This window comes from Drosophila elegans, unplaced genomic scaffold, assembly GCF_018152505.1.
Source record: "Drosophila elegans isolate 14027-0461.03 unplaced genomic scaffold, ASM1815250v1 contig_183, whole genome shotgun sequence".
NCBI classification, from domain to species: domain Eukaryota; kingdom Metazoa; phylum Arthropoda; class Insecta; order Diptera; family Drosophilidae; genus Drosophila; species Drosophila elegans.
In genome coordinates this window covers 651917-669868 of record NW_024545550.1, presented here as the reverse complement: position 1 = coordinate 669868, position 17952 = coordinate 651917, and the positions used below count along the sequence as shown (strand labels likewise).

The window sequence follows — 17952 nt, the reverse complement described above, 5'->3', positions numbered from 1 at the left end:
AGAAACTGTTATTGATCGACTGACACTTACGGCTTATTTGCTTAGGTTAACATTTTGGCTTGTTCAAAATGCTCATATGACACACTTAATCAAAACGTTCGTCGCACAGCACTTGGATATACGAGGTCTAACAATATGCACTTGACGTGAGTTCTACTAACAACCAAATAATATCTCTAGTTTATTCATATATATTTAATATAGGTAAAACATTTATAACTTGCTTTTTTTGTAACTTTTCTAACTTGGCTCACAATTGAGTGGAATTGGAATTGTTGCGTTGTGCGTAATGTGTTCTTAGGGCCTTTTCCGGGGGGGATTCGGCGGGGATTGGCCCGGGGGCAAATTAAAACAATACGAAAAACGAATTGTATAGTTTCTTGATACCGGTGGTCTCACGCTGACGATGGCTTCGAAGTAGGGTATTTTCGATTTTTAACAGCATTTTGGTCCGGAGATACATATAGCTCGATTTCGACTGATATTCATTAGACATGTGCTGCAGTCGTATTTCAGATTTCTCCATTTATTTCTAAATCGGTGATCCCGAGTTGCAAGTTCAAATTGGTTGATGTTGGTTATTTGGTACAGGTCTCACTGGCACTTGTAAGACTTGTGTAACGGCGGCGATTCTACGACGCTGTCTCTAGCTCTGTTTGCTGGTTGTTTGGACCACTGTCAGATGGCGACGGACATTATATAGCAGTTGTTTACGCTGGAATCGAATATTGTATATATATATATATGTTTTACTGATAGCACAGGCTTCGCGACTGTTTTCCTAGGCGATTTCCTCACAATGCTTTTGAAGTTCTCTGCTTTCGAGTTTTCCGTTTGGATTTATTTGGGGGTTGCTTTTTGGTGTTTATTTAGTCACTGTCAGATATGCGACAACATTCCAATTAGCAGTTAAAGCTGTGGACACTTGTAGGGGTTCGATTCCAAAAATAGGATTATCAATGGTGCTATATAGCTGTGGGTTTTCCTTGTTTTTAAGACACTGTCAGAAGGCTGACATTATTCCGCTGTTATTAAGGCTGGATACTGATACTGATATCACTGATGACGATTGTGGGGGTGTTTTTTTTTTTTTAACTTTTTTTGCGATTCAACAATGGGTTAGACCAACGGTTTTAGACACAACTACTCGGTTTGCTCGACGATTTAGCTCTGGCTTGCACTGACTTTGCGACGTTACTGTGAAGTTGATTCGCTTGATTTTCGCTCTTTTTTTTTTTTTTTTTTTTTTGTATGGGTGTTATCGCGGGCTTTACGTTTGTGTTGGGGTGTTATATATCAAGCTGGGCGAGATGCCAGTTTCTTGGATCGTCACTTTTTTTTATTGGGGGCCTAATTTTTGCGGCGGCGAACAGGTTTTTTGTTGGGGCTAATTATTCACAAAATGCTCTCGTCTTTCATTAGGCGAATTAGGGTTTTTTTTGCGAGTTTTTTTTCTTTCTTTGCTTCACACGATTTAGCACTGTATTTACGACAAAACGGAACGTTTTTTATCTGTGGATTCTGTTTTGCGATAACGATAACGGTACGTTACGGTACGATTCGGTGGTTGGTGATAACTTTGGCTGCCAATTCAATGGGTTAAATATATGTATAGTTTTGGATTTACTTTCTGATGGCCGGACTCTGGCGAGCGTGCTAAAGGAGCACTTTTAGTCCGACGAAGCGAGGCTTCGAAAAGCCCAAAGAGACGAGCATTTTGTGCGGCAGAACCTTGGTCGAGCGGCAGCCAACGCGGACACGAGGTTAAAATATCAATGAGTTGTGTGAATTTTCGCCGTTAGCGGGAAACTACAGATACACCAGAATTCGGAATCAAAAAAGTGCGATGCGATGCGATGGAAGGAATAAAAACCGTTCCAATCAAGACGACGTCGCTGCTGGGTTGTCACCAATACGAGCGCGGAAAAAAAGATCGCGGGCCGAGTGCCCGAGTTGCGATCACGACGGGGGCGGCACGGGAACGGGATCACTTTTCGGAATTAAGCCGAAGATGCTGGCAAATTGATGCGGATGCTGCTGCTGCGCTGCTGGCTCTCTGCTGACGTCGCTGCTATCACTCAAATTGATTGTGGCAACAACAAAGTGTTTGTCTTGTTGAAGTGCTCACACACACACACACGTACACTCTCTTTCTCTCAATTGGAAAGGGCTTTGTGTTGTTATTCTGATTGTTATTGTTATTGTTGCTGTCGCTGCACTTGTTGCTTTGCTTGATATTCCGTTACTCTCGTTCTCAGCTGTTTTTCCACGTTCTTTTGTGTGTATATCGGCGTTTCGCTGCGAATGGCAAAGCAAAGCCAAGAAGAATGCTATAATAACAATAAGTTAATTAATTCAACTTGCTGTGGCTGTGGCTGTGTGTTGTGGAATTTTCCCTCAATTTGTTTTTGTTGCTTCTGCAATTGAATTCAATCGTTTGGCTTGTATGTATCAGTGTTTGTGTTGATTTTTTTGGGCCGTTTTTACGATGCGCGCGTCGATGACGTATTAAATTTTTGGCACGCACACTTAAAGACGCAAGACCAAGAAAAATAGACTCGCTAATTAAGCTTTTCCGCTCGCGATAAACAATAAAAACTCGTCAACGTGTTAAAATTTTCTGCTGCTTTGCTTATTGCTGATGATGCTGCTGTTGTTGTTGTCGCTGTAGTTGTTGGTGCTCTTCCAGATTAGTTTTACACTCCTGCATAAAATCGCTGAACATGAACGTGTGTTTTAACCGATGGTACAAAAAATAATGATGGCGAGCGCACGAAATCAGCGCTAATATTAACACAAAACACAAAAACACTAGCCCGCTATATCTCTCTCTCTACTCTCCCGCTCTCTCTTTCTCGCTCCCGACCGCACGGCTCTAAAAGAGCAGCGCAGTCCGCTCTTCGGCACACATACTAAGACCCACTGGCTGCCCCCCAATGTAACTGTGTGTCTTGTGGAATGCCATAAAAACAAAGGCAAGGCTAATTTCCCATGGCACGCACTTTCCAAGAGACCTTAACTAGCCCCTTCCAGGTTTCATTAGACCTGCTTCCAGAAAGAGTTCAATTTTTTTGGGGCTGACTTGCATTTGTCAGCAAAGGAAAAGGCAACAACGAATCTTAGTGCTATTTATCAACAAGAACAGCTGTTACCCGTTAGTCGCTGCCCCAAAGAGCAGCTACTAAACTAAAGAGAGTTTTCGCAGAGTGCACCTGCTTGGTATTTTTGTGTGGGCGCCATATGCTCTTCAGAGTTGCTCACATATGGCGTCGATCTATGTATAGCTAGAGTGGACCAGTAGGTTCACGGATGGTCAATTAAATTGGTAATTAGATTATGACTTGTAAAATTTGTGCATTTTTATATAAATCAATTTAAAACGATTCGAAATTGAAACTATACAACAGTATTTTTATATTCATATTGATTTATGTGTTTTTTTTTTCAATCTGGTTTTTAATTGAAGTATCGAAAATTATTTAAGTCATATGTCATATTGTGAATGCAAACTAATGTATGTACATATATACAACTATTAAGCCACATTTTTGGGATGAGCACCAGGGTCTAGACCAAGTAACGGTAGTTTATGCCCACTAATTGTTATCCCCCGATTTCATTCATCTCAATCCCCAAACACCGTGCTAATTGAGCCTTAATTGAGCAAAGCAATGTGCCGAGTTGTCGAATTTTTGGAAATTGACTGGACTCGGCATTAGTATTATTTTTCCCTGTTATAGTGCTTCCTTTTACAGTTCTTCAATTGAAGGCAATATTAAATATTTCTCAATTGTTTTTAAATTGCCATCAATAACGGGGTCCAAGTGAAATTAATTTATTTTGCACAATGAAAGTCAAAGACGCAATTTGCTGCAATAAATTGGCGCGCATGGAATCGCTTCATCGAAATTGGTTGCACGTTTTTTGAAAAACCGCAACTAAAGGAGCAACTTTGGGGGACTTTAATTAGCGCTGTTAATTCAGGCGAGTTAGCAGTATTTGGCTTAAAAATAAATATATATCTTTATGGCCATTGATTAAAACCGTCGGTTGCCATAAAGAAAAGTTGAAAAAGCGTAATAAGAAGTGAATGAAGCAACAGGTCTGAAAATTAACAAAGAAATTTAAATAATTAGCATCTGCGCTACTTCGGAGTTAGTATTTTAATTCGAGCGCTCAAACCCGACACGTTTAACAAATCGTATTATAAAAGTTTAACAATGCCGAGCTTAGGAGTAACCAAAAACCAACATTAATTCGATAACTTTACGTTACAGCTGACTTCAATCAAAAAATAAAACAAATAAGTCTTAATCGATAAATTCAAATTTAATTATAGCGTAACTAATTTTGTTTGGTTGTTAAAAATAAAGTTTTATTTATTTGAATGCCATGTTCCAGATACAATTCAAATGTTTTCCAACAAGACAAACAATAGTAATTTAAATTTTATATATTTACGAGCAGGAATTTCCTCACCATTATTTTGGCTTTGGTCTTTTTAAATATTTATCTTGAGACGAAGAGTATACAATTCGTTTGGCTTTTTATGTTTTTATACTTCAAAACATTACTAATAAAATCCCTGCTTATTGTTAATGTTTTTAAATATAAAAACAAAAATTATAAAATGTATGTGTATTAGTAGAATTGAACGTTTAACGGTAAGGCAACACCACTAGGGGAGTCCCCCAAATATTTTGTTCATTTTTTGGTTTAATTAAACATTCGTCGTCTGGTCACACTGTTAAAGCTCGAAAGTCGAAAGGGCCAAAGTTTGTTTATCATTGTTATTCGGCACTTTGGCCATAAAAATGAGCTCCATCAAGGTAAGTATGCATATTCCAGATCAGCAAACATTCTCCCATGTTAAAGTGTAGATTGAATTTGCAGTGCAGATGCGCAAGGGCGATGAGGCGTACGCCGGAGCACTGCGATCGGCGCTGGATGGCGTGGGCCAGGTGGAAATCGACACCCAGGAGGGCCGAGTGATTGTCCAGACGCAGCGACCTTGGTCCGAGATTCACGACAAGATCGAGGCCACCGGGCGCAAGGCCGTACTCTCCGGTTTCGGCGGCCAGTCGGCGGTGGCGCTCATCAACACCACGGGTAGTGTGGTGGATAGAACGCCCATCCAGGGAGTGGTCCGGTTCACCACCATAACGGCCCAGGAGCCCGGAGTGGTGGTCGATGGCGTGGTGGACGGACTGACGCCCGGCCTCCACGGATTCCACATTCACGAAAGCGGTGACACCTCCGCCGGCTGCTCTTCCGTCGGTGAACACTACAATCCCCGCCAGTCGCCCCACGGAAGCCCCACATCGGCGGCAACAGAGCGACATGCCGGCGATTTGGGCAACATTCGGGCCGATGAGAGTGGCAGGGCCACCTTCAGATTCGTGGATCCAGTGCTGGAGGTGTGGGACATCATCGGCAGGGCTGTTGTCATCACAGACGCTCCCGATGACCTGGGACGTGGTGGCCACGAAAGAAGTCTGGTCGATGGCAATTCCGGCGAAAGGTAAGCACACATGATTATCACCCCTTTTAGCTCATTATTTGACGAATTAAATTGTTTCCCCCATAAGGATTGCGTGTGGCATTATTGCTCGTTCGGCTGGTATCCTGGAGAATTTCAAGAGAATCTGTGCCTGCGATGGTGTCACCCTTTGGGATGAGCGCAATAAGCCACTGGCTGGCAAGGAGCGCTCCCAAAAGCTGTAACTTTGTTTCCTTTGTCGACTTTGTAAATAAATGTATTTTTTGTAACTACTCACAGGTTTTGATCTTGAAATATGTAGTTGACTTTTAAACATAAAAATTGGATATAGGCAAGTGTGTTTTGAAAACGCGATTGTTCCTATTACTAAGTATAATATGAAACATATAAGAACAAAATATAAGAAAATGTTTTCAGAAGTAAATAAGGCAATATGTACGATGTACGATATCTGCGAGACTTTAAATATTAAATATATCAGTGGGAATAAAGTATATATATTCTTGATAAGCATCACTGAGAGAGCAGATCTAACAAACTTTTATGTCAGTTTTAAAGCTGTCTGCATTAAACATTCCCAAAAGTTTCCTGTTTCAAATAGACCAGAACGACTATATCATATAGCTTCAATTTGATACCTTTGCTGTTTCTTAGTACTTCGAGATATGTTAATGTTTTATTATTTTAAAAATAGGGTTTAAATTTGATTAAAATCGGACGACTATATCATAAAGCTTCCATGGGAACAATCGAAATAATAAAAAAAAAAAAAATTAAAAGTTAAGTTATCTGACTTTAAATGTTTTTAAATTCTTTTGGAGATAGTATTTGTTTTATAATTCAAAATTAGCCTTTTAATTTGATACAAAAAGGGGGTTTTAAAATGCTTTGAAAAAAGTCAATAAGGTAAGATCCTGAGAAGAATTTTGCAAACTTTGTAAGTAACTATTCCACAAGCAAACAAATTAATATGTAATCGAAATATTCCTTCAAAATTATTGTTTAGAGCTCAAGAAGTAAATATATGTTTGCGATAAAAGCCCCTTCCATTGTAAGTCAGCGATTCTTGAATGCTTTTAAAGTTTTATTTAAAATATTTCTTTGCCATTGTTGGTTTGTTTTTTTTTGTTTTTTTTTTTTTTTGTTTTTCTTAGTTAAAATTAATTTGCTTTTAAATTATTATTATCTGTTTTGCTCTGCCAATAACTACGGGATTCGTGTGTGTGTGTTCGTGTAGTTTGGTGGTTAACTTGAATTGTTTTTGCGGGGCGTTAAAACCGATGAACATACAGACACGTTTGTTGTACTCGATAATAATAGTAATAATAATAATAATAATAATAATGATTAATATTCGAAATGCCTAATGCATTTGACATTAATAGATATATGTGTATATATTTAATTTGATTCCTCCGTTAACACTACGGCGCATGCCCCAATCCCTGGCCCACATCCTTGGTGGTCAGGAGATGGAAGGCATGCACGATTTCTATGTAAATAAGTGGTAAAAAATATGTAAAGTGTATATGCGTAAGTCCTAATGCTTATTTACTGCGTTTGCCGGGCGTATTTACATATCTGTTGGCCTTTTGTACTCTACGTGCTTTCTTCGCCTCCTCGGGCTCCTCGAGTCCCTCCGCTCCGGCGGCCACATTGTCCGTCGGCGGAGCCACCGCCACATTCTTGGACACTGGACTGACAATCACGCCGCTGCGCTGATGGTTGCCGTAGAACAGTTTGGCCGAATACCCGCCCACTGCTTTGGCAGCTGCTCCTCCTGCTCCTCCTGCTCCACCAGCGGCAACCGCCGGCAGCAACTGCGACTGAGGGGCAATCACCTGAGCCGCCTTCGATGTGGACGCTATGGCATTGGACGACTGCGCCTCCGAGGGCTGCTTGCGTTTCAGATTCTTGGCCGCACTGCTCACGGCCAGCAGCTTTGCCGTGGTGGACTCGTCCGGCGAGGCGAACTCCTTCAGCTCGCCCACGCTCACATCGCTCTCGGCATCCGCATCTGCATCGGCATCTGCATCCGCATCTGCATCCGCGTCGGCATCCTCATTGATGATGATGAAGTGCTCGGGATTAACGCCCTGGTTGACCAGCACTTGAAAATCCTCGGGCGGCACAACGGGCGCCACCTTCTGATTGCACGAACTGCACACGGCCGGAATGGCCGGGCTCTTGGAGCGCCAGAACTGCAGCTCCGTCTTGCACTTGTTGAGCTCCTGTTCCAAAAATGTAGGCAAATAAGTGTGTATGACACAGAGAGTGTTAAAGCTTAACTTACCTGCAAAAGGGTGGAGAACTTGCGACTCATCTCCTCGTTCTTCTTGTCATTCTCGTCCAGCCGATTGGCATACTCGAGCGTCTGCTTCTGCTGCTCGGCCAGGAGATTCGATTGCTCTGCCAGCTGCTTGCTCTGCTCGGCGGCCTTGCGCTTGCAGGTGCGTAGCTCGGTGCGCAGCACCGACAGCTGATTGTTGTACATCTTCATGCCCTGCTTGATCTTGCGTATGCCCTTGCGGAGCACCATGTGGTTCTGCGGCGGCGAGTTGCTGGCACTGTCCTCGAGATCTGAACTGATGGCAAGCGTGGCTAACAGATGGATAGATGGTTAAATGGATAGATGGACACAGATGGCAATTGAGTCAATTAGACCGCTTACGTCGCTTTGTGGTGGTGGGCAGCGTGTAAAAGTCCTTGTTGAAGTACGCCAGACCCGGTAGCGTGGACTCGATGCGGTCCTTGAAGTACTCCATGGCCATGGTGGAGAGATCGAAGAGCTCGTCGGTCACCCGATAAGGTCGCTGCAGCCTGGGCGTAATACTGATATAGTTGAGGATTGCCTGCACCTCGTCCAGTATCTGGGGAATGGGAAATAAGAATAAGATCTTCAATAGCCTTTGCCTTTGAGCTAAAGAGAGTTTTGCATGGACTTACGGCGCCCGGAAAGAAGCAGCAGTGGCCCCGCTCGATGTGCTTGCCCATGGACATCTGGAGCAGGGAGAGTCGCATGTAGCACGTCTCGATGATGTCGCACTCGCAGGCCAGCGGATGGTTGCGGCGGGCGGACTCCCGACGCGGCATGCTGGCCTTGATCGACTGGAAGCGGCTGAACGTGGTCTTGATCTGCTTGGAGAAGGCCGAGTTCAGCATGGCCATGCAAATGTCGTTCATGTGGTGCGACACCTGCGAATAAGCGCATCCGGAAGACGGGTTAGCTAAGGGAGTTTGGGGTTACAACTCAACTTAAAAATGTTTTGGGTTTTTTTTTTTTGGGCTAAGCGGAGATTCAGATTTCGGCTGCTGGGCCCGCATCCAAACCATTCCACGAGCTGGAGGTTCTGCCTGTTATTAAATTATATCAGATTACATTTATGGCCGCTACCTACGACAAATAATCATGCATACACACACAGCGAATTGTGGCAGGGAGACGCGGGTGCAGGCAAAAATGCCAACGAAACCCAAACGCCGAAGTGTAGTTACCCTCGTGGTCTGTTTTTTCACCAAATATGCATTAATATATTTTTTACCTAGGTTTTCTACGGCAGGCTGAGGAGTTTTAACGCTAATTCTGATTTTTTTTGCTCAGCTAATTTGCTCATTCAATGCAGTTAACATCTTGAAGTTAATAATCTTTTTACTAGTACTTCAATATAACCAAATAAATAAGAGCACCTTATGAAACTTGGTTAAAGGTCTACAAATAACTACTAGTAGCTAATTATATTATGTATTATTTTTATTTATTTATTTGCAATTTAATTTCTATATTATTTTGTATAATTTATTTATAATTAAAATATTTACTTGATGGTAATCCCGATTTTTACTGAAGTAAGATTAATTCATATAAATTTTTTTTTTAAGTTTTACTACAATTAAAGGTTTACCAATGTTGTATACATATTCATTCATAAATAAAAACATTTCTTTAAAGATGAATAACAAGTGACACAAATAAGTATTAAATGCCTATTATAAAGTGATGAAATATACAAATACAAAGGCTGTTTATGGCACGCTTGTTTTTTTGCTACAAATAATTTAATTTGTTTGTGAACTACAAACTATTGCAACTTTGAGGCTTTTTGCGCTTCATTTAGCTTTCAACGAAGAGAGTTACTCAACAGAAACAAAGAATCAGTAGAAATGGACCTGCTAAAGGCTCACTTTTTGCCCAGTTTTGCCCCCAACCGAAGACCAGATGCCTCATACGCTGCTAAATATAAACAATTGCAAGTGCATGTGCATGTGCATGTGCCCTCGTGACAAAGTTTTAATTGCCTCCTGCCAAGGGAAATCCGAAATCCGTCGGTTGGAGTGGAGCCCACAACGCATGGCAAAAATAATACACATCACATAGTAGCAGCAGAATATTAAAGCTGGCATACAAGTGCAGGTAGTTTAGTTTGTCGGTTGGATAGTTGGTTGGTTTGATGGTTTGATGGCTGGATAGTTGGATGGTTGGACGGTTGGATAACCCAAACCAAACCAAACCAAACCAAACCAAACCGTACCACGCTTGCAGCACTTGGGAAATTGCTTTTTATTGATTTAATAGGGGCAACCGGCAATGTTTTTGGGTGCAACTGGAGAGGGCATGGTGCGGTGCACTTACCAATCTGAGAATGCAAATTTTCTTAAAGTCCAGATAGCTGAGTATCTTCTCAATCAGCTCGTTGGGCAGATCCATCAAACTGAGCGTTCGCTTGCCAACGGCGGACTCCTGTCGTTGCATTTGCATGGTGTACGAGTGGTGGCGAGTCACCACGCTGGCGGAGAAGGCCAAACTGGCCGGCGAGGCGACCTGACCAGATCCCTGCCCCTGATAACTGTTGGTTCGCCGCATGACCAAAGCTCGCGATGAGCTGGACTCGGGCGGCTCCTGGACCATAGAGCCTGATACCGAACCCGATCCAGATGCTGAAACCAATGGAAAGGCAGGAACCCCATCCGATGCGCTGCTTCCGCCTCCACTGCACATTTGGCGGGTGGACACCATTTCCTCCCAGTGGCGTTTCGGTGCTTAATGGACAGAATAAGTGCGAGGACGCTTCGAGTTTGCTACAAAAGTAAGAGCACACACGGAAAAAAACACCGAAAGATCGTTAATTCACCATCCATCCATATATATATATCGTATACACATATACAGCGTCTCTTCGCTTGCTGCTTTATCCCCCCGCAAAAATTTCCTTTGAAATTGTATGCTACGCACTACGAAAACTCGAATTTCGAGCTGACTTCGTACCCGTTTTATCAAATGGAACTATTGCATTGACATCGTTTTTAGCCGCGCTACACCGTGGACCAATATATCTAGTACTTTCGGTCGCTCTTCCTTAACGCTAGCATCCACTTTAACTCAGTTTTTTCGAGCACAATTAAAACTACATACACAATCCGTGGCAAAAAAAAAGTCGAAGTGGCTAGGGCTGGAAAGGCAACGACTACACCGATATTTCCGCAAACATTCAAATTATCGATATTTTCTTATTGCCGGGCTCCACTACAACAATATTTAAATGTTTCCACTACTTTAAATTACACCATACATTGTTTAAGACCTATCCTTAAAGATTAAAGCATTTGTTTTATAATTAACAAAATGCTTTCCTTAGAAGAGCTAAGCTTTATTTGGATATCAAACAGAAACTATAATTTTTTGTTTTTATTTCAAGAAAATTTTCAGATTTACAGTCAGTTTAAAACTATTGGTTTATAAAATTTATGTATTATCCTTCTAAATAATCAAATTTTCAAATATTACAAATGAAATATTCTATAAAACGACAATAATTAGATTTTATTAGATTTGTTGCGTATTTGTTTGAAAACAAAGAAGCTAAGACAAATAGTGAGCAACAGTAAATCACGGAGTAAATTTGTATACCGACAAAATAAATAAAGCTTTTGGGAAAGTTTCAATTAGATATCTTTAATATCTTTATAACTCGACAACAAGTTGGATGACCCTAACAGAAATTACATGTCTTAATTCTAGAATAACATTTTTGTTTAATAAAACTTTAACAGCTGTGTCGATTTTTTATAATTGGTATTATCGATTAATCGAGTAATTGAAGACCGGAACCCGTGGTTAGAAGCTCCGCTAATTCAAAAGCGATGTATCAATTGATGTAATGTTTTGATGTATGTTCATTAGGCGTTTTTAACAAACGATGGATCTAAAAGAAAAACTTAAGAAAAGCTTAGGGCTGCTTAAAAAATATGAGTGGCTGTTGGATGCCTATGTTTTGGTAAGTGGATACATATTTAAGATTAGGACTAAAAGCGGATTTTTAGGATTTCTATCTGGACGACCATTGGAGTAAACTTCCTGAAAACTGGCAGGTTGACTTGGAAAACATTCCCTTGGAGAATCTGGCAGAGCTGCTCCTACACGAGGATCATGATCTCCAGTCGAAATGGCCAGAGGAGCTAGTGGAACTGCAGCATGAGTTGCAAAAACTCTGCATCAGCCGTGCACCCAAGAACAAAGACGAAGTTGGTAAAATCCTGTCGATGTTTAATACCAGAATCAGATATATATTATATATATGATACTCTACACATAGAACTCCTTTCCCTGCCCACTTCTGGATCACCCCAAGCTAAAGCACATGTTCCTGAAGCGGGTGAAACCAAAAAAGCAGCACGAGATTGCCAGGATGGCGGAGATTTGTGCCCTTAGCCATCGACAGTCACCAGTTGACTTTGTTGTCGACTTTGGAGCGGGCGTGGGCCACCTGGCCCGCATCCTGGGCTACGGATATGGACTGCGAGTGTGCTGCTTCGAAATGCAGCCCGATCTCAACAAGCAAGCGGCGGAAATCGATTTGAAACTGGAGTCCATGGCAGCGAAACACCTGCCACCGGATGAGACCAGCCACTTCCAGCGACCAGTGCATCTCACCCAGCGTTTGGAGAGCGGCACACAGCCCGAGCTGTTCCTCTCCAGCATCCGGGATGCGCTTCAGCTGAAAGACTACCATTTTCGCTTTGGAATCATCGGCCTGCATCCGTGTGGCAATCTGGGACCTACACTGATGCGTATGTTTCTCGGCTGCCCGCAGGCCACATTCCTCAACTTTGTGGGCTGTTGCTACCAGAAGATGACCACACGGGGCACACAGCCCCGGGATCAAGTGCACGGCTACCCGCTGAGCAGGTTCCTCCACGATAAGCCCGAATCCCAGTTGAGCTACGAGGCGCGAGAGATCTCCTGCCACGCCCTGGAGGTGTACCACGATCGCCTGCGGTCTGGGGACTACGAACATCTCCGGATACACTCCCTGAGGGCCGCCACCGAGCGCATCATTGTCCAGCAATTTCCAGAACTACGGCACTGTGCGCTCCGGAATGTGAAGTACTCACCCGGCATGACTTTCCACCAGTAAATAGCCTTAGAGTTCCAACAAAAATCTCTTTGTCATCTCTTTATTATGTCCAGCAGATATTTCCGGAGAGCAGTGCAGGGAACTCGCTTTGAATCTCTTGACAGCCGGACTCTGAGCAACCAGCAGACGGAAACCGACCTGGCCAACTGGCGGCGAATAGTTTCCTTCTACACGCTGCGACTAATGATGGCTCCGCTGGTGGAGAGCATCATTCTCTACGATCGCTGCCTGTTTCTCACTGAAAATGGTATTAATCCGCCTTCAAATAGGTGCCAAATCACGTATTAATGACGTCTTGTTTGCAGGCTGTGAAGTCCATATAGAGGCCATCTTCGATCCGCGTCTCTCGCCCAGAAACCACATCACTAGGGCAGTGAAATCCCAGCACTGATAGGATAGAATTACCCTAATCTGGCCACAAATCCCACAAAAGTGACATGCCCCGTGTGATTCTTATCGTTAAGTGCTTTGTGGTTGCTTTTATATGAGTTTATTTTTATACAGATAGAGATAATATCCGTGTAGTTGATACAAAATGCACTTAAAGTTTGTCTAGATCGTTGAACGTTGAGAAAAAATGCTTGCTCCGGTGAGACCAGAGGTCCCTTCACTTGTAGTAACCCTTGTCGGCCGCCGCCTCCACAATGGTGCGAATGGCGGTGAAGGCTTCGCTGGCCGTGGGCTGGATCTCCACGGCGGGCAGGATGAACAGGTCCTCGCTATCCGGCGGACCACGCAGCTCGAAGGTGTAGGCAATCGGTATGCCCGCCTCGGAATGCGCCCAATCCATGCTGCCGCCGCTGGACGGATAGATGGTCTCGTACAGACTGCCACTCACATAATCCCTTCCGCTCTCCGCCTTGATGGCCTCCGATGCCCGCTTGCCGAACTCCTGCAGGTCGTCGTAGTTGGACACCCGATCCTTGGTGTACCCGTACGGGAACATCAGCATCTGGGAGTAGGAGTGCAGGGCAATGTACGTCTTGATCTGCTCCTTTGCCACATTTGAGCGGATGAACTGGATGAGGCGCTGGGTCTCCAGTTCGCTGCCAGCAGAGGGTCCGGCAAAATCGTAGCGGGTGGGATCGCTGCTCGATCCCGTGGTGTTCCAGTGGTCCGGATAGTTCCTGTTCAGATCCACGCCACGGCAGGTGCCGAACAACTGGCGATTCTTGCGCCACATCCGGTCGTGTTCGAAGGTGTACTTGTAGCCATCGGGATTCACACAGGGAAAGACGATCCAGTTGTAATCCTGGGCCAGTCTCTGCACCCTGGGATCCTGCGAGGTGAGCAGCTGGTTAATGATGTACGTGGCCGCTGCCGGTGCAATCCACTCCCTGGCATGGATGCCACTCTCTATGAAGATGGCCTTGTTATCGGGACTGCTGCTCAACTTGATGCCCTTGATGGCGTTGCCCTGGGTGCTGGTGCCCATGTCCAGGACGCGGACGCGCTCCGGATACTTCTCGGCCATCTTATCCAGCCACTCGTAGATGGTCTTCAGGTGGAAGAAGTGCTGCCAGTCGAACTGCGAGGCATCTATACCCTCCGGCTGAACTTCGCCCATGTTGCGGTCGATCTTCTCCTGGAAATTGTACGTCTACAAGGCGGTATTCTCTGTTAGATCGATCGATTTATCTGAGATGTACATATGAATAGCGGACTCACCAGCACCCGATGCTTCACCTTGTAGGTCTGGAGCAGATCGGCGATGTCGGCCACGCGATGAGCGGCCACCAGAATGGACAGCTTCTGGCCAATCTCGCGGGCATGGCCGATGAAGGTGAGACTGTCGCTCTGCTCCTCCAGTTTCTGGAACAGGGCGATCTGCTCCTCGTTCTCAAACTCCACATTGTAGATGCGGTAGTTGTCGTAGCGTGCCTGGTCCGCCGGAGGAGCCCCAGTTCCAGCTCCCCTGGCCACGGGGCAAGTGCCACTTTCCAGTTTAGAACCAGTACCGCTCGCTGCCATCGCTACAATCTGAATGACTAAATATTGCGCCCCGATCCGCAGTTTTAGCATATTTATTATTACTTTTCTTTCTATTTTTCGACTTTGTTTGCCAGAGAGCGAGCGAGCGAAAGAGAGGCGAAGAGAGCCGAAGAGAGGTATGTAGCTATCGCTATCAGCGGAATTGGAAAGGCGCGGAGGGAGAGGGAGAGGGCGGGGGCGGTTGGAAAACCAGAAGTTTCGCTTTCATCACATCACAGCTGTTTTGCGGACTAATCCAGTAATCCAGGGCGGCGACTGGTCACTTGGGTTTCCAATCCAGCAGGCAAGTTGCACCGACACAAACGCATGTCCTACGACCGTCATAAAACGATTCCGGTTAACGGATCTATTTCGCTATTTTACAAGGTAACTCTAGTCAGGTAGATTACACATATTAAGACTGGTTTTCTTGGAATTCATTATATTGAAATTTTTGGAAAATATATTAAATACCTAATGAATTTTTCTATTTTACTTCTAACTCAGAAATAGTTTAGGTACATTCATTTTATAAATTATAAGAGATTTATAAACAAAGCATCTTCAAGTTTAATTTTTAATAATAGTTAGTTATATAAAAGTATACATATTATTCTGACTTATATTGAGTTGATTAATTTTAAATTATTTCATATTCAAATAAACGTGAACCTTAAATATATACATATAATATATTTAAACATTTACCAAAATATTTGAATTTTTTAGAAAATTTACTTGTAATTTTTTAATTTTAAATATAACTGTCATAAATGACCTCCAGTCGATGAATATGGTTAAAAATTAGCAGAGCAACTTGTTATTAAAGATTCCCACAGAACAATTAACTAAATCAACCAAAACCTAGGCCACGCGAAAAATTAAATTAAAAAACTGTCAATTTAATGTAATATAATTTTGAAGTACATTGCAATTCAAAACTCATCATTCTTAAAATTCATACAGAACCAATAATGCTGATTTTAGAATTTGTTCAAGGAACTGCGGCTTCCAATGCCACCAAAAATAAGAGTAGCTTTTGTATGAATAAGTAGTCTTTTGGCAATGAAATCATAATGATAGTGAAATCTCAAGCAAAAATAAAAAATATAACGATTTTTTTTTTTTTTAATTTTCAAATTTATTTTATACACTTTCATCTTAAGGAAACATTATAAATTCGTCAAGTTTTTAAATCTAAGTTTATTATTAAGAAATGCATTATATAATTCTTTGATTTATTGTGTGTTAAATTAATATTGAATAAAAAGAAAAAGGTTAAAAATCGATCGGATCGATGGTGTTTTGAAAATCGAAGTCGTTCGAAATGTCGTAAGCCTTAAGACTAAGCAAACTACTTCTTCTTGCCCCTGCCCAAGGTAAGTGTGTGCGTACCGTTGGCCAGTTGGAGCTTGCGCTTCTGCAGCTCTTGGCACTCCTCCTCCAGCTGACGACGCGCCTCCTCCAGTTGGGCCTTTTCATCCAGATGCTCCCGCTTCAACCGCTCGAACTTGATGTGCAGATCCCTCTCGCTGTCCTTCAGCTCGTTCTCCTTCTGCTTGACCCGCTGGACGAACATTTGACGCACTTCCTCTTCTTTGGCCTGGAGGCAGGCCAGGTGGTCGGAGCGCTTGGACTCGAAGGTCTGCTGAAAGGACACCGGCTGGTTGTTGCTGTCCACGTCCACGAAGCCCATTTGCTGCAATCGCCGCTGGCGGAAGAGCTCATAGTGGCGAGAGTGGGTCAACTCGCGCAGATCCTCCATGTTCGTGCGGATGACCATCTCGCGCAGCTTCACAAAGTCGCAGTGCGCCTCGTTCTCGATGTGCACCGCTCCCCAGGGATACTGGCGGGCACGCACCAGCTTTCCGGCCACCTTCACGAACTCCGTGCTGCCCACAACGGCAAAGGGCAGATGGCCATTCATGGAGACGTTGGTATCGGCCACCGTTTCGTCGTCCGTGGGGAACTGGTAGATGCTCACTTTGTTCCGGCGCAGTTCGTTCATTATCCGCTCCTTGAACCCAGCCAGCTCCGACTTGGAGATGGTGTCCGCCTTGGCGATGACGGGTATGATGTTCACACGCGTGTCCAGCTGCTTCATGCACTCCAGATCCATGGCTTTCAGTCCGTGGCCAGTGGGACAGATGAAGTAGAGACAGGCGTGGACGCGACCATCGTGGGCACTGGCCATCGTGCGTTGGATCTTGAGCTCCTCCTGCAGATACGCCTCGAACTGGCTGTCCACGTACTCCACCAGGGCCTTGTAGCTGTCCGCCTTATTCACCTGATCCCCGTATCCAATGGTGTCGCAAATGGTTAGCTTCAGCCGGACATTGCTCTCCTGTAGCTCGTAGGTGTTCGCCCGCAGCTTCACATTGGGCAGGCAGTGCGGACTGGGCGTGGCCCCAAAGCTGGTGTTGAAGAGCGTGTCCATGAGCGTCGATTTCCCGAGGGCCGTCTCCCCGATGCACAGGATGTTGAAGCTGAAGCCATTCTGCACGCTCTTGTTGACCAGTTGATCGGGCAGCGTGTCGAATCCCACGTGGCCATCCAGTTTGAGCTGTCTGGGCGCTTTTGGCGCAACCACCTCCTGGGTCTTCTTCTCAGTCGCTAAATGCACCATTTCGCTTTTGGTTCTGGCGGAACAATGGTTCCGGTCGGCGATGGCGCTGCCCTTTATACTCTGGGCACGGGTAGGAGCGGAAAGGTTCCCAATCACCCATTTGGGTTTTCCGGCATATGAGGATTTATATATAATCTTCTTCTATTCGGCCGTATTCTACCTGTGATCTATTTTACCTGCAGCCTTAACAAATTTGAATGATTTGCCGCGAGGCAGTGCTGCTCGATTAAAATATGAATTTCGATAGAAAATAGCTCTAGTTTAGCTATAAATAAAACATGTACTCGGGGGTGCTCCTCAAATGTTTATTCCAAACGAATACTATTTGAATTAAAGAGCAAAAGCTAACAAACATAATACATGTATTGTGAATTGGCATTACATTATCTCAGACTTACACTTTTTAAAAATAATATTCTGATAGTTTTAAATGTTATGGCTTG

The 17952-nt window shown here is 43.9% G+C and overlaps 6 protein-coding genes across 10 annotated transcripts; 2 read left to right on the top strand and 4 right to left on the bottom strand.

Annotated features, from left to right (window-relative positions):
• Positions 1–342: 342 nt before the first annotated feature.
• Positions 343–2765, bottom strand: LOC121466880. Its single transcript, XM_041707801.1, has one exon. It carries the CDS (start codon positions 524–526, stop codon positions 347–349), a length of 180 nt encoding a protein of 59 aa, XP_041563735.1. The 5' UTR covers positions 527–2765; the 3' UTR covers positions 343–346.
• Positions 2766–4719: 1954 nt separating this feature from the next.
• Positions 4720–5772, top strand: LOC108147029 (copper chaperone for superoxide dismutase). Of its 2 annotated transcripts, none has more exons than XM_041707799.1 (3): positions 4720–4829; positions 4881–5521; positions 5589–5772. In XM_041707799.1, exons 1-3 carry the CDS (start codon positions 4815–4817, stop codon positions 5722–5724), a joined length of 792 nt encoding a protein of 263 aa, XP_041563733.1. In that variant the 5' UTR covers positions 4720–4814; the 3' UTR covers positions 5725–5772. The 2 variants fall into 2 exon arrangements, with proteins under 2 accessions (XP_041563733.1, XP_041563734.1); XM_041707800.1 differs by having other exon boundaries at positions 4743–4829; positions 4894–5521.
• Positions 5773–6645: 873 nt separating this feature from the next.
• Positions 6646–10943, bottom strand: LOC108147028 (F-box only protein 28). Its single transcript, XM_041707513.1, has 6 exons — positions 10764–10943; positions 10131–10576; positions 8447–8695; positions 8172–8370; positions 7794–8101; positions 6646–7731 (listed from the first exon to the last, which is right to left on the bottom strand). Exons 2-6 carry the CDS (start codon positions 10512–10514, stop codon positions 7048–7050), a joined length of 1824 nt encoding a protein of 607 aa, XP_041563447.1. The 5' UTR covers positions 10515–10576; positions 10764–10943; the 3' UTR covers positions 6646–7047.
• A 721-nt stretch (positions 10944–11664) lies between these two features.
• Positions 11665–13467, top strand: LOC108147061 (protein RRNAD1). Of its 4 annotated transcripts, none has more exons than XM_017273352.2 (5): positions 11665–11766; positions 11819–12019; positions 12091–12908; positions 12966–13159; positions 13218–13467. In XM_017273352.2, the coding sequence occupies exons 1-5, from the start codon at positions 11695–11697 to the stop codon at positions 13301–13303; spliced, it is 1371 nt and encodes a 456-aa protein (XP_017128841.1). In that variant the 5' UTR covers positions 11665–11694; the 3' UTR covers positions 13304–13467. The 4 variants fall into 4 exon arrangements, with proteins under 4 accessions (XP_017128841.1, XP_017128840.1, XP_017128839.1 ...); XM_017273351.2 differs by having other exon boundaries at positions 11665–11772; positions 12969–13159; XM_017273350.2 differs by having other exon boundaries at positions 11665–11772.
• Positions 13387–15212, bottom strand: LOC108147027 (zinc carboxypeptidase). Its single transcript, XM_017273284.2, has 3 exons — positions 15168–15212; positions 14581–15105; positions 13387–14512 (listed from the first exon to the last, which is right to left on the bottom strand). The coding sequence occupies exons 1-3, from the start codon at positions 15210–15212 to the stop codon at positions 13520–13522; spliced, it is 1563 nt and encodes a 520-aa protein (XP_017128773.1). The 3' UTR covers positions 13387–13519.
• Positions 15213–16005: 793 nt separating this feature from the next.
• On the bottom strand, positions 16006–17732 carry LOC108147066 (septin-2). The gene has a single exon (XM_017273358.2). The coding sequence runs from the start codon at positions 17507–17509 to the stop codon at positions 16238–16240; it is 1272 nt and encodes a 423-aa protein (XP_017128847.1). The 5' UTR covers positions 17510–17732; the 3' UTR covers positions 16006–16237.
• Between the last annotated feature and the right edge of the window lie 220 nt (positions 17733–17952).

Coding starts and splice junctions, on each gene's coding strand:
- LOC108147061 (XM_017273350.2), top strand. CDS start 11,695: ATGGATCTAAAAGAAAAACTTAAGAAAAGCTTAGGGCTGCTTAAAAAA. Junction 12,020..12,090: donor CACCCAAGAACAAAGACGAA/GTTGGTAAAATC, acceptor CTCTACACATAG/AACTCCTTTCCCTGCCCACT. Junction 12,909..12,965: donor CCCGGCATGACTTTCCACCA/GTAAATAGCCTT, acceptor TATTATGTCCAG/CAGATATTTCCGGAGAGCAG.
- LOC108147027 (XM_017273284.2), bottom strand. CDS start 15,212: ATGCGTTTGTGTCGGTGCAACTTGCCTGCTGGATTGGAAACCCAA. Junction 15,106..15,167: donor CTGCTGGATTGGAAACCCAA/GTGACCAGTCGC, acceptor ATGTGATGAAAG/CGAAACTTCTGGTTTTCCAA. Junction 14,513..14,580: donor AGGTGAAGCATCGGGTGCTG/GTGAGTCCGCTA, acceptor ACCGCCTTGTAG/ACGTACAATTTCCAGGAGAA.
- LOC108147028 (XM_041707513.1), bottom strand. CDS start 10,514: ATGGTGTCCACCCGCCAAATGTGCAGTGGAGGCGGAAGCAGCGCATCG. Junction 8,696..10,130: donor AAATTTGCATTCTCAGATTG/GTAAGTGCACCG, acceptor GCTTATTCGCAG/GTGTCGCACCACATGAACGA. Junction 8,102..8,171: donor GCCCACCACCACAAAGCGAC/GTAAGCGGTCTA, acceptor TCCATCTGTTAG/CCACGCTTGCCATCAGTTCA.
- LOC108147029 (XM_041707799.1), top strand. Junction 5,522..5,588: donor GATGGCAATTCCGGCGAAAG/GTAAGCACACAT, acceptor TTCCCCCATAAG/GATTGCGTGTGGCATTATTG.
- LOC121466880 (XM_041707801.1), bottom strand. CDS start 526: ATGGAGAAATCTGAAATACGACTGCAGCACATGTCTAATGAATATCAG.
- LOC108147066 (XM_017273358.2), bottom strand. CDS start 17,509: ATGGTGCATTTAGCGACTGAGAAGAAGACCCAGGAGGTGGTTGCGCCA.